The sequence below is a fragment of the Anopheles arabiensis genome, chromosome 2 (assembly GCF_016920715.1).
Source record: "Anopheles arabiensis isolate DONGOLA chromosome 2, AaraD3, whole genome shotgun sequence".
NCBI classification, from domain to species: Eukaryota; Metazoa; Arthropoda; class Insecta; order Diptera; family Culicidae; genus Anopheles; species Anopheles arabiensis.
In genome coordinates this window covers 57,611,168-57,625,319 of record NC_053517.1, presented here as the reverse complement: position 1 = coordinate 57,625,319, position 14,152 = coordinate 57,611,168, and the positions used below count along the sequence as shown (strand labels likewise).

The 14,152-nt window shown below is 39.9% G+C and overlaps 1 protein-coding gene across 1 annotated transcript; it reads left to right on the top strand.

The window, feature by feature from the left end:
- Nucleotides 1–2,124: 2,124 nt before the first annotated feature.
- LOC120908592 (protein ALP1-like) lies at nt 2,125–10,742 on the top strand. The gene is made up of 5 exons (XM_040319775.1): nt 2,125–2,210; nt 3,111–3,402; nt 8,520–8,789; nt 9,792–9,796; nt 9,858–10,742. The coding sequence occupies exons 2-5, from the start codon at nt 3,389–3,391 to the stop codon at nt 10,409–10,411; spliced, it is 843 nt and encodes a 280-aa protein (XP_040175709.1). The 5' UTR covers nt 2,125–2,210; nt 3,111–3,388; the 3' UTR covers nt 10,412–10,742.
- The last annotated feature ends 3,410 nt before the right edge of the window (nt 10,743–14,152 follow it).

The window sequence follows — 14,152 nt, the reverse complement described above, 5'->3', positions numbered from 1 at the left end:
CTTTTGAATTACACAATTCAATTGAAGTGATTGCTCAAAATTAAGATTAGAACCTACATCAAAATGATTTTCGGTGGCACTGATTTCAATTGCACAAAGTTCATAAAATGCAGCTGATAACACTCTAGCATCAGATCCTATTGCAGTAGTAATATTGTTCATCAAATCAGTCGAATTATTTGTCATAGGATCTAGCGTAAGTAGTCTTTCAATATTTGATTGTAATGCAACTTTATTTGTAGTACGTATTTTCAAAAGTTCATTGATAGAATAAGCACATCGCTTGTAACAAAGATTAACCTTCAGTTTTTCCAACAAATCCCGACAGATGATCATAGGCCATGCCGTTTGATTAGATGGGATGATCATGAACGAATGCTGAACAAATGAACGGCGAAAGCGAATCAAACATTCTACTTGTCCGAGTGTCGTTAGTCTTCCATTTCCTAGCCCGCGATATTCTGATAGTTTTGGGTGGCACTCAATTCTGGGGACTACTTGTTCACTAATAAAACTCCTAGGGCTACCCGTATCAAAAGAGAATACACATTTGAGAATGGAGAGCTCACGTGATTGTTAGATAAAATTGCCACACTTACATTTTGCATTGGATGGACTTCATTTGTTGGCTGAAGCTCGTAGTGAGACGTAACCTCTCCCTGTTGAACTGCCGCTGAAGTAGATGGGACACGTTGAGGGCAATCGCGAATTACATGTCCTGTCTTGTGGCACAAGAAGCACGATCCTGGCGGGCGTCTGGGTTGTCGACAATCCTGCTGATGATGCCCGTAACGCGCACAGTTGTAGCATTTTACTGCAGTATCAGATCGGGCAGTATTTGGTGCTGCTATTGTTTGCTTCATCTGACGGGGCCGAATAAATTCGCATTGTTGTAGCGCAGCTCGTAGCTCGTTCATACTATAGGTCGCAAATCGAATTGCAGCATCATTAGTAGGATCTCCGATTCCATCAAGAATAATAGAAGTGAGTTCTTGTTCCGGAATCATTGCTCTTTTTGCGATGTTTTCCATTTCCATTATATATCGTGTTGTGGTCTCGTTCGGCAGCAATTTACGTTGTCGGAGTTGACGATATACACTTTCGGTCGGTGGTTTTGAAGAAAAATTAATCAGCAGTTTCTGTTTCAGTTCCTCATAATCGGTATGGATAGATGATTTAATCAACATTGCGGCGATTCCTTCGAACAATCGGCGTGTAACTATTATTTTTTGTACATCGTCAATTTGTAGCATGTGAAATGTTTTTTCTAGTTGGCCGACCCACATATTAACATCTTCTCCATTATCACCGCTAAATTTATCCATTAAACCTTCCACATAGGCAACAACTTCGGATAGCGGAAGCACCTTTTGGTTAGCTTCACCAATACTTGCGCATTCAGCGCGGTTTTCTCGCAATGGTTTCGGATTCACCGATACAACAAAGTTACTATCCTCGCTGGTCGCCATTTTACGCGTCGTTTCGGTGTTGGTGAGCACTCCGCAAACTGGTTTGACATGCTCCTTTTGTGTCGCTTCACTCACACTTTTGGGCACGATGAAACATGTCTTATGATCGGGCATTGCGGCCATTTTGTACGGCGGCTTGGTGTTGGTGCTCACCCCAGCAACTGCATTGCCGTATTCTCCTTGTATTGGATCATGTTTTCCTTTGGGAATGATTAAACTTTCCTCAAGCTCGATCATTCCAAGCACATTACACGATGGCTCGCCATGATTTTCGATTTCGTGAACTGCTTCAAGAGGCATATTTTGCACTGGCGTCTCCTGCTCGCACACAATCGAACACGATTGCTCAAAGAGCCGTCGGATTTGTGCTAATGTGGCGGTTGCGGGTACATTGACTTCTGCATGTTCAAGCGCGCACAGCATTTCGTCCTTTGTAGGCATAACGATGGCTAACTTATCCCACTTCTGAGTTGTAAAAAGGCTTCACAAAGAAATAAATTTACACAAAGCAACTAAGGCCCGTGGCAACGCTTCATCGGATGCGATTTTATCGGACGTGCGAATCGCATGCCGTGTCAACGCTCTTCCGATTCGCATTGCGATTTTTTGAGTGTGTTTGACATTTGAAGATAAACAAAACGACAACAACACAAAGCAGCCTCTGAATAAAGGCTTACACGCTAAAGTTAACTTTAAATAAATCTGCTCTTAGTTTTGATAGTTACTGCTAGTGGAAAAAGGGTAAGATTATCTATTTTCATTATTTATGGTCTGAGAAAAATCATAAATATAATGCTATTAATTCATACAGCTGGTGCTGTCCAGCAAGCTCTAGTATCGCGTCGTTTAGACACTTAACCTCTTTCGCTGCAGGTAAAATCTTCTGAAATCTGATTAAATTAACTTTTAAGCTCTTTTTGAGTTCTACTTGTCGATCATTTCGTCAGATGCCATGCCAACAACACTGCCAGTATCTCCAGCGTTTGCTTCTCCATTAGTTGCAGCTCCTACACAACCATCATCCGGTTTATCCGAATCATCATCCGGACCACATAGTATGATGGATTCTCATCCTTCGACTGATGTTATTAATCGCTCGTATCGGATCAAAATCAAAACGGAAGTTTTTGCAAAGCTTGTTCACGATTTCATTATGTCGTAAACAGTGGCGGATTTAACTGTACGCGGACTGAGTGGCCGTGGGAGGCCCCGTGTATGGTAATTCCAACTTATAGAACAGTGTGTACAGGAGTCTCATCGAGAGCTTTTGTGCTAGGTAGGGGCCCCATGGATGAAGGGACTCATAAGCTCACCTCCCACCCCCGCCAGCAAACCATTAAAGTGTGAATGCAAAAATATCGCTCGACACCTACCAGGGGCCTCCACTCCTTTGCCGCTTGGGCCCCCAACACTTTAAATCCGCCACTGGTCTTAAATCTAACCAATTTTCGCAACATTATCAACGCATGCAGCTGCACTTTAACGATAAAGCTACACTAATTGTTTTAAAGATATATAGTGTTCCAAAACATCATTCAATCTATAATTGAATATCATATTCATCATCATATGCATCATCATCACTGTAACAAATTTTAGTCCAAACTTAACTCTTATATGTTTTGTTTTGTTTTTTTTTAGATGGATTCAGATTCTGAAACGGAACTATACAGTTCGAGCATAGCTTTGCGCTACTTACTATTAAAAAGAAGGCGCGATAAAACCAACGATCTGTGGGAAAAACGTGAAAAAATCGGGCAATACCACACATTGTTTCATGAACTTTTGAAACAAGAAGATAAATTCTTCGAGTTTATGAGAGTTTCAATTAAAACTTTTTATTTCATACTGAGAAGGATAGAGCATCTTATAACAAAGCAACCTACAAACAAACATACATTTGTCCAGAGGAACGATTGATGATCACTCTCAGGTATTGTCATATACGTCTGACAGCTGTCCATCGACAGAAACTGCTAGTTGGGTAGCAAACAGCTGTCAGTGAGAATAAACGGCACTCTGTGTCTGAACTACGAACGAAACACATGTGTCTTCCTTCCACGAGTTATAACAATTGGCGACGAGTGACAAATTCTGAGAACCCTGGAACGCTAGCGCTACGCAGTTAAAGAAAAGCTGAAACAATCGGGTATAAGTGGAGACAGTGTCATGATCGAAGAGAAACCAACAAGCAGTGGTACAAAGCAGAACATCGCACAGAGTGAACAACGCACCACAATGGCAAAATTCGATATGGAACCTTTTAACAAAGGGCTCATGCAATGGGCCCGCTGGGTGAAAACGCTTCGAAGGAGCAATGTCGGTATTTGAGGTTAAATCGAATAATAAAAAAGCCATGCTTCTGCATTACATGGGTGTTGATTCATACAATTTATTGTGTGATCATATTTCTCCGGAAGAACCAGAAGACAAAACATACGAACAAATAGTGAAGTGTTTGGATGAGCTGTTCGACCCGAAACCCCTCGAAATGGTGGAACTATGGAAGTTTCGTCAACGACTTCAGACTGAAAGCGAAACTGTAACGGAGTTCATCACGGCTTTGCAAAAAGTGGCGGCTAATTGTGATTTCGGGCAATATTTGACAAAGGCGCTCAGGAACCAGCTAGTTTTTGGTGTACGGAATCCAAGAATACGCAACCGGCTGATTGAAGAAAGAAATCTAACACTGGAAAAAGCTAAGCAAATTGCTTTAGCCATGGAAGCCACCGGAGATGGCGCTGAAGTGCTGAAGTGCTGAATAGCAGAGGTGCTGAAGTGAAAGAAGTAAACATCGTGAGCAACAAAACGAAGAAAAACGTCGAGTGTTATAGATGTGGAGAATCACATTTTGCATATGTATGCAAGCACAAAAGAACCGTCTGCAAAAAGTGCGGGAAAATTGGACATTTGCAGCGCGTCTGTCGCACGAACAATAGAAGCAAAAGTGTGAGGTTAATTGACGAACAACATCAAGACAGCGAGGAGAACGAAGAGGTAAACTCAATTTTGATCAACAATTTATACCAAAATGCAAACCATACCGCAAAAATATACATAACACTAAAAGTCAATAATACTAAAATTCAATTTGAAGTAGATTCAGGATCCCCGTTTTCTATTATCAGTATGAACGACAAACAAAGATGGTTTAAAGATATCCCTATTAGGGAATCAGATATAAAATTACAAAGCTATTGTGGAGGATCTATAAAGATATTTGGTACAATTAGTGTTATAGTGGAAAATGCTAAAACAAAATTAACACTATTTGTGGTAGAGTCTAAAAGAGGACCTATTGTAGGAAGAACATGGATGCGAGATTTGAAATTTGATTGGAACGAATTATTAAGTAAGGGGAACTCGTACGTAAATCAAATTGTCACCCATTCTAATACTAATCAAGAAGTGATAAAAAAATTAAAAGAAGAATTCGAGGTAGTCTTTCGTAAGTCATTAGGAGAGATTTCAAATATTCAAGCATCTCTTATCCTAAAAGAAAATGCGTTGCCAATATTTCTAAAAAATCGTACTATACCATTTGCATTAAAAGAAAGTGTCGAGAAAGAAATTAACGATTTAGTAAATCAAGGAATTTTAATAAAAGTCAATCGCAGTGAATGGGCTACACCAATAGTACCCGTAAAAAAATCAGGAAACCGTGTACGATTGTGTGGAGATTATAAATTAACGGTGAACAAAAACTTGGTAATAGACGAGTTTCCTTTGCCCACAATAGAGGAGCTTTTTGCTAACATGGCTGGGGGAGAAAAATTCTCGAAAATAGATTTAGCGCAGGCATATTTACAGATGACAGTTAAACCTGAACATCAGGAATTTTTAACACTGAACACTCACATGGGACTATTCAGACCAACACGATTAATGTACGGGGTTGCTTCTGCCCCAGCCATATTCCAAAGAGAAATCACACAGATTCTCCAAGGAATTCCAGGCGTTTCTGTATTTTTAGATGATGTTAAAATAACAGCTCCTGATGACAAGACCCATGTGGAAAGACTGCGCACAGTTTTAAAACGATTTCAAGACCATAATATGAGAGTGAATGATAGCAAATGTAATTTCCTTGCAGATTGCATAGAATACTGTGGATACAGGATCGACAAGTACGGTATTCACAAAATGAAGGAGAAAATTACTGCCATTCAACTAATGCCAAAACCAAGGAACAAAGATGAGGTAAGAGCTTTTGTAGGCCTTGTGAATTATTACGCGAGATTTATCCCAAATTTAAGTGAAAAGATCTATCCCATAAATAATTTACTTAAAAACGAAATTCCTTTCGAATGGCATGAAGGTTGCCAGGACGCATTTGAATGGATCAAAAGGAAATGCAATCTGAACGGATCTTGGTACACTACGATCCTAGCTTACCAATAGCTCTAGCAGTAGATGCTTCGCCCTACGGAGTTGGCGCCGTTTTAAGTCACATCTATCCAGATGGCAAAGAATATCCAATTCAATACGCATCTCAAACACTATCACCAACCCAACAAAGATATACTCAGGTGGATAAAGAAGCATATGCGATTATTTTCGGAGTTAAAAAGTTTTACCGATATCTTTATGGAAGAAAATTTATCTTAATAACCGATAACAAGCCAGTTTCTCAAATTCTATCACCACAGAAAGGTTTGCCAACGCTATCAGCAACTCGCATGCAACATTACGCTGTATTTCTAGAATCATTCAATTTTGAGATTAGATATCGACCATCAAAAGAACACGGAAATGCTGACGGAATGTCACGATTGCCAATCCGAGACATTCAGCTGGAGGATACAGAAGAACCCGATGAAATTGAACTAAATCAAATAGAAAATCTTCCCGTATCAGTAGAAGAACTTAGTAAAGAGACTAGCAAAGACATAAATGTTCAATTACTAATAGACGGATTAAATTCAGGGAGAACAGTATCCATTAACGATCGTTTTGGAATCGACCAGACACAATTTTCTCTTCAAAAGGGATGTCTTATGAGAGGCGCTAGGGTCTACGTTCCACCTCAATTACGAAATCGAGTCTTAGACGAACTTCATGAAGGCCATTTCGGCATATCACGCATGAAATCTCTTGCTAGATCTTATTGTTGGTGGAAAAATATGGATAACGACATAGAAAGATTATCAAAAAACTGTGTTTCTTGTGCAAAAGTAAGAAAAGATCCTCCTAAAGTACCAACTCATGTATGGAAGCGTCCACAATCAGTTTTTGAAAGAGTACATGCGGATTACGCTGGGCCATTTATGGGTATATATTTTCTTATTCTAGTAGATGCGTACAGCAAATGGCCTGAAGTAAAAATAACACCGGATATGAATACAGACACTACTATAGACAAAATGCGAGAAATTTTTGCCACTTTTGGCTTGCCATCAATTTTAGTGACCGATAGAGGTACACAATTCATGTCAGAAAAATTCCAAACATTCTTAAAATCTAACGGAATAACCCATAAAACAGGAGCTCCTTACCATCCCGCAACAAATGGTCAGGCAGAAAGATATGTACAAACAATTAAAGATAAAATTAAAACTATGCAATGCCATAAATCTGAAATTCCAAAAAGTTACAAAACATACTGCTAGCGTACAGGAAAACAACTCATCCAAGCACAGGGGAAAGTCCCTCGCGGTTAATGTTAAACAGACAGATACGGTCTCGGCTTGATGTTATGGTACCAAAAATCGAAAAGAAATCCAATCCCGAAGTAGTACACAAAACGACAAGATCATTTGCAGTAAACGAAAGAGTAGCAGCAAGAGATTTCCTTTCCCAGACCGAAAAGTGGAAATTTGGAACGATTACAAAGAAGCTAGGAAAACTGCATTACGAAATACGATTAGACGATGGAAGGATGTGGAAAAGGCACATAAACCAAATGAGATCTGGTCCTGAAGAAATATCAATCCACCATAGTAGTAACCAAAACATAGAACCTTGGATAGATGAATCAGTTTATCTGCCAGATAGGATGGAAGAGTTTCAACTCCCTCATGATTCAGAAACGGAGATGGTTAGATCTGATAATATCAATGAAGATTTAGCTTGTGGAGAAGAATCTCAAACTCAAGTTAGGAGATCAACAAGAACTCGACAACCACCAATTCGATACCGTGATTAGGGATTATTACTTTAATTTAGAATATAAATATGAATTGTCTTTCACACTTTAGCAAGTAATCACTTTATATTGTTAGGAGGAGAGAGTTGTCATATACGTCTGACAGCTGTCCATCGACAGAAACTGCTAGTTGGGTAGCAAACAGCTGTCAGTGAGAATAAACGGCACTCTGTGTCTGAACTACGAACGAAACACATGTGTCTTCCTTCCACGAGTTATAACAGGTATGTTTAATAGAAGCTTCCTAACATTGCTACTCCAGCTCCGACTCCGGCTACATCAAAACGATGGTTCGGGTCGGAGTCGTTCGGAGCCGTCAAGAACTATTCGGGAGCCGGTTCCGGACAGCTTTGAACGACTCCGAACGGGTCCGGCAGCTGACTACCGGCTTTGGATCTATAGGTGCGGTCGGTTCTGAGTTAAGAGAGCTTTTATTGAATTTACCTATACCTACCTATTACATAGTATGTACCTATTAAATATTATATTCCTCCATTCCCATTGATTAATTCATTTACACTTTCCTGATTCTCTTTTCAACGGAGATTACTAATTCAAAATCATGTTGTTGTGATCTACTTATTATTTAAAAAAATGGAGTAGCCAACTAGTAAAAAACTGTACTTTATCAGCTTATGTAAATTAAGCTAAGTTGCGAATCTGATCCGCAGACTGTTTACCGATGCAAGCACATCCATATGAATTCTGCTCGAAAAATTTCCATCATATATGACATGGTTGTTTTCCGAACTCGTTAGCTAGTTTATCTCGGTAACATTCGAGCGATCGAAAACTTGCAAGCTAAGCCATTTACTTTGATAGCAACACCTGAAATCTATTTTTTTTTAAATAAAGAAAACAAAATTGTCATATGAGCGTTTACTAAAGTATTGTTTCTCTTTCAGGTATTTATCGACTGGAATACCTTTTAAGTCTTTATCATTCACATATTGTATTGCCCACAATACAATTGGCCTCATTGTCTACGAAACATGTGAGGCAATTTGGAACACGTTTAATGAAGAGTTTATCCCGTTCCCTACAACGTCTGCATTTAGGAATGTGGAAAAAGAGTTTCGCCATAAATGGAATTTTCCTAATTGTATCGGCGCCACAGATGGCAAGCATATCCGAATGAAAGCCCCCCCGACAATCAAAGAGAACGAAATTTTCAGGCGAGGGGTAGGTGGAAACACGCGGTGGGGGTCCGGCCCAAGCTCGGATCCGAAGTCCGTTGTTTTGGGCTGAGAATTAAAAATGGCGGATGGAGCGCTACCACGGAGAGAATGCGCTCTCTTGCTTGCCTTTAAAATACACGAGGCGCTCTCGCTGTAAAGAACGCTCGCTCGCGCTGTTTCATCATACCCCTTCCTTCCCGTTTCTTTCGGCTTGCGCTGCGCTGAACTGGTACCCCCTCCCACTTGATTCCAGCGAATTGCGCTGCGCTGGACTGACACCCCCTCCGGCTCGTTTCTTTCGTAGCGCGCTGTGCGCTTCCCTTCATTCGGACTTGGTGCACCCGAATCAAAACAAAAACTTGAACACATCAAACTTGGTTTACATTTTATCACTTTTATTGCAAATAAAAGCACATTTAAATACATTGCTTCACACAATCTTGCCTCAAACCACACACATTCAATATATAAAAAAATCGACGTATTTCAAATAGCCGTCTAACTGCGTGGATCCCGTTGTTGATGTTCAATACAGCAAAAAAAACATTGAAATAAAGCAGCGCAAATCACACATTTAAGATAAATGGTGAAAGAAAAACGCAGCTTCATTTCAATGTGCACAACACTTCAACACTTAGCGAAACTTCGATCGCCCGGGACTTAGGCTAACACGCGCGCAGCCTTTCACTGCGAACGCTTGAGCTGAACTGACGATTTCGTGTGGAGGCAAGAAGGGGAGCGCACAGAAGAACACTCGCTGCACTAGTGCGAGCGAGACACCGATACCCGCATGCCGCTGCGAGAAAACCAAACTGAGCGCGCAGGCTGAAAGTGAACGCACACATTCACACATGTGTAATTGTGTGAGTGCAAAAACTGTGTAGAAACCAAAACACGCTCGCGCCTCCGCGTAATTCCGCGTATTTCCAACCGTCTCCCCATGCTTCTACATGCCCCTCGCCTGTAAGTCGCACACTTTTTCATTCTCATTGCTAGTAGGGCCGGCATTTTCAGGTACACAATATTATAACTATAAAAAATATTTTTCTCTGCATTTGCAAGCAGTAGCAGATGTGAATTGGAAATTTATCGCCATTGACGTTGGTGAATATGGGAGTCGTAGCGATAGCGGCGTCTTTAATTTGTCATCATTGTTTGAGCTCATTCGTTCAAATCGGCTCAACATCCCTCTTCCTAAACCACTGCCTGGTACTACCCAAAGAATGCCTCACGTGTTTATAGGCGATCAGGGTTATCCACTAAAACCTTTCTTACTGCGGCCTTTTCCGGATAGTGAAGATCCGGCAAAAAATTACTTCAACCATCTGCTGAGTATGGCAAGACGCTGCGTTGAATGCGCCTTTGGTTTGTTGGTGGTAAAATGGCGTTTCCTCAAGCAAGAACTCCAGATAACTCCGGAACACGTCTCAATAATCGTCAAAACAGCATGCCTGTTGCATAACATGTGCATAGATTTTAGAGAAAGCACGGAATTAATGAATAACATTAACCCACAATCCAACGCCAACAGGAACAGAGCAAACAATCATCCATCTCAAGAGGCTACAGATATTCGAAATGTCTTCAAAAATTATTTTTTTGATCGAATTTATCGATAATGTTCGATGAAGTACATATTCGATGAAGTAAAAACATACATTGCCAAGGATTATCGTTATAAAAAAGACAATGGCTGGTATTATTGAATCCGTTCGTAGCGGCGGTGTACGTCCTGACATTCATTTTCCTAACGTACTAGATGGTTGCTACAGTGATTTACCGAGGCGTTGTAGTACCGGGCTAAAGAAATGTGTTTCAAGAATTTCATGAGAACGCCGTACGTTCCCGCTACGAACGGATTCAATGATACCAGCCAATACCATTAATCCGTTTTTAGTCAGGGTGCTCATTGCCAATTTATTATTCGAAAAATATTAAGGAAATAAAATGATAAAGGATATATTTTGAAAATTTATAACAAGTTCTTTTTATTCATATCACAAATTCAATTTCAGTCACAATAATTAAATTATTGTAACTAGTAGAGTAACACTAATATAACAACTGTCCACATGTTTATAACAATCGTCTCTTTGAATAGACAACACAGACTAATACGCTCAGCATGGTACTGTGTTCAGTTGTGTTCTTACTCAAGCTAATTTTTTTTGATTTTCTTCGTTTGTTTTTTTTCTTCGCTTTGATTTAATTACTTGGTAAGCGAATTCTAATATCTCCTCACTTGCATCCAACTGGTCATTTAGATCGGGTAATGAATCAAGGAGTGTAACAACACTCATCATTACGTGATAGTTGGAGCTTTTTTGTTGTCTTTGTTTCAAAAGTTCGTTGCGCTCCTTCTCCACATTAACTATGTCCTGCAGCACTCGATCATCCTGTTTCCGCTTTCTGTTGTTTTCTGTTGCTCTCTGTTTATTTACCGGGTCCAAATGATCTAGAAGATCATCGCTCTCTTCCAAATATTCGATACTATCATCTGTACAAACGAAAAAAGTAGGACTGTGCTCTGACACTATTGTTCTTTGGATAAGATGCGTTGTTCGATTCCCGTCTCAGTCAATGAAATCGTAAACTGAGAAAATAAAAAAAAATAAAGGAAATCATTCTGATAATATGTTTCAAACTTTTCTTCACCATCCTTGCTACACCTCACTACAATAAAAGAGTCTTATGCCAAGAGGTAACTTCGTTTTTGTTCGGCTTCTTTCCGTCTTCGCGTCTTTATATGAAAATTTCAACTTTCAACTTTCTTTCGAATATGCTCTTTTTTCGGATGTGTGTTTTCAGACTCATTGCAGTTTCTATTTGTTACTTAGGCTTGTATTTATGTGTTTAAAAAAAAAAATATTCCAAAGGAACGGTCCTTTCAGCCGTATTGATTACTAATATAAAAGATTGAAAAAATGTTAAAATATACAAAGCCTTAAAGATAAGTATAGATAAAACAGCTGACTTTTTTAGTTTATTTAATGCAATACACTACGTTTTTTTATATTCTTCTCTAAACAATATTAGACCGATTTCTAACTTTTACCTTATACGATAGTATTAATATATAAAGTAATCGTATGTGCTTCTTTGGGAAACCAATAACAAGATCGATTAAGTATAGGATAGGATAGTGCACTATATTGAAACTAAAACACGAAGATTGTGTGTTATCAGGATAGCTTCATGACTGCATATGATTTAAAAGCACTATAATGTTCGCTTTTTGTTGGATGATGCGCGCATTGGCTATGATTATTGAATACATTCGTGGCTACGGCGTTTGGCAACACTCTTATCTATTTTTTTAAGTTTTGCACGTACTAAATGATTGTTATAATTATTTACTGATGCATTGTAGGAACGAGTACATATAATGTAACCAGTAAAGAAATGAGCGTTGTAGGTTCCTGCCAAGAATGTATGCAATATTCCATTTGACTTAGTTGTCTGTTTAGCGGTATGCGCTTGAAATATAATCCTATGATCTTCTATGGACGCTACACTTAGACCATACGAACGACGCATGCAAACGCTCTGGGCTTCCGGATCTCTGGTATTCCGCATCTTTGGTAGTGTGTTCGTGTATGCATCGTGGAGGAGATTGATGAACCATGAGGTTACGACAGAGCTGCACCACGTTCCGAGCATCCTGAGGGCAACCAAGCCTTGAACATGTTACCGTCCAAATAGACTTACAGCGCCAACGTCGCGCGCGACGACGTCGCGCGAGACAAAAAGTAGCTCAATTTTGCAAACAGAGCTACTCGTCTCGCGCGACAGTTTTGCTTCATCCGAAATAATCGAATTATCTACTTTGTTTACAAGCCAGATTAATGCCAAACGCAAAAAAATTGATTTGAACGCATTTCAACCTATTTTTGTGTGTTTTCAAATAAAAAACAAGTTGGTTGACTGAGTTAAATGAGCTACTTTGATCTACACCGAGTCAAATTTTGAGCTATTTTTCGTCGCGCGCGACGTTGTCGCTCTATGTCTATTTGGACGGTTAGGCTGGAAATAGACGAACCGAGATCATCGCGGTACCGCGAAAATCACGTATGACTTGAGCTGTCAATTATGTTATAAAATCTGGCAGATAGGCGAGATAATCGCGGTTCGTGTATGGAACCATCCGAGGTCTGGTGACGATTGAATGTGCCTAGAAGAAATATTTTTCTATCAATTTGCGAATCAAATTATTTATTTCACATAGTTTATGCAAAATAAAATACGAAACTCATTTCTCGGCACGAGTTTTCACACAAATCCGCCAGAAAAAGTAAAAATAATCGGTTTGCGCTACCGCGAAAATCTCAGCAATACCGAAGTTGGGTATCTCTGCGAAACAGCAGGCGCAATTGGAGGCGCGGAAGATTTGACAGTTCAACTGTTCTACAACTGCTATAAACAAGGCGCGAATTTCGCGGTACCGCGACGATCTCGGTTCGTCTATTTCCAGCCTTATGGGGATCCCGGACTCGTGCACCACCAAGAAAAGGTACGACAGCGACCCGTTGTTTGGCACGAGAGGCGGAGGAGCACAGTGAAATCGGGTGCCTACATCGATGAAGTAGCAGCCAGGGACCGAGCATCCTGGTCAAAAATTATTGCCCGGGTCTTTATACGACGACGTGCTCTATCATAACCAGACCAATTAGAAAAGACAGAGCCTCCTGTGTTCAATTTCTTCAACAAGAAAATGAATACAGTAGAACATCGATTATCCGGGGGCGGATTAACCGGCGGGCGGCTTAACCGTGCGCATAAATGTGACAGCTGTTCAAACGTACGGCGAACATTTGTAACGATAGTGAAGTGGGCAACCAGTTTTTTGTGCAGCTCTGTAGTGTTTAGTGGTATTTTCGAAATTCATGTTTGTTCATGAAAAGTTTCCAAACCTATAGTTATTGAATAAAATAATATTCTACTAACGATTAATCGATCAATTCAAAGTGAATTAACCATAAAACTAGTGAATTTTATAATTTTTATACGAGTTTGACATTTCTTGGACCATTATCCGTGCAAATCGATTAACCGGTAACCGTCCGGTCCCGAGCTGCCCAGATAATCGACGTTCTACTGTATGTACTGGCGTTGTGTCCCTTTTGCGATTAGCTATGAACTAAAAAAATAATACTTACCGGTTGTGTGGAGCTGCTGGGCTATGGAGTCCCACGCATTTTTTTTAAGGGTGTTGTTTTCGTCCTCCGGATCCCGGAGGTCCCATAAATAACGGTGCTCTTGCACCAACAAAATCAAATTTTCTTCGTCCACTCGCACGTTCGACATGGCTGAAAAAGTATCGCTTGTTATTTGGTTTTCGATACAAACAAATTTCCAAACAA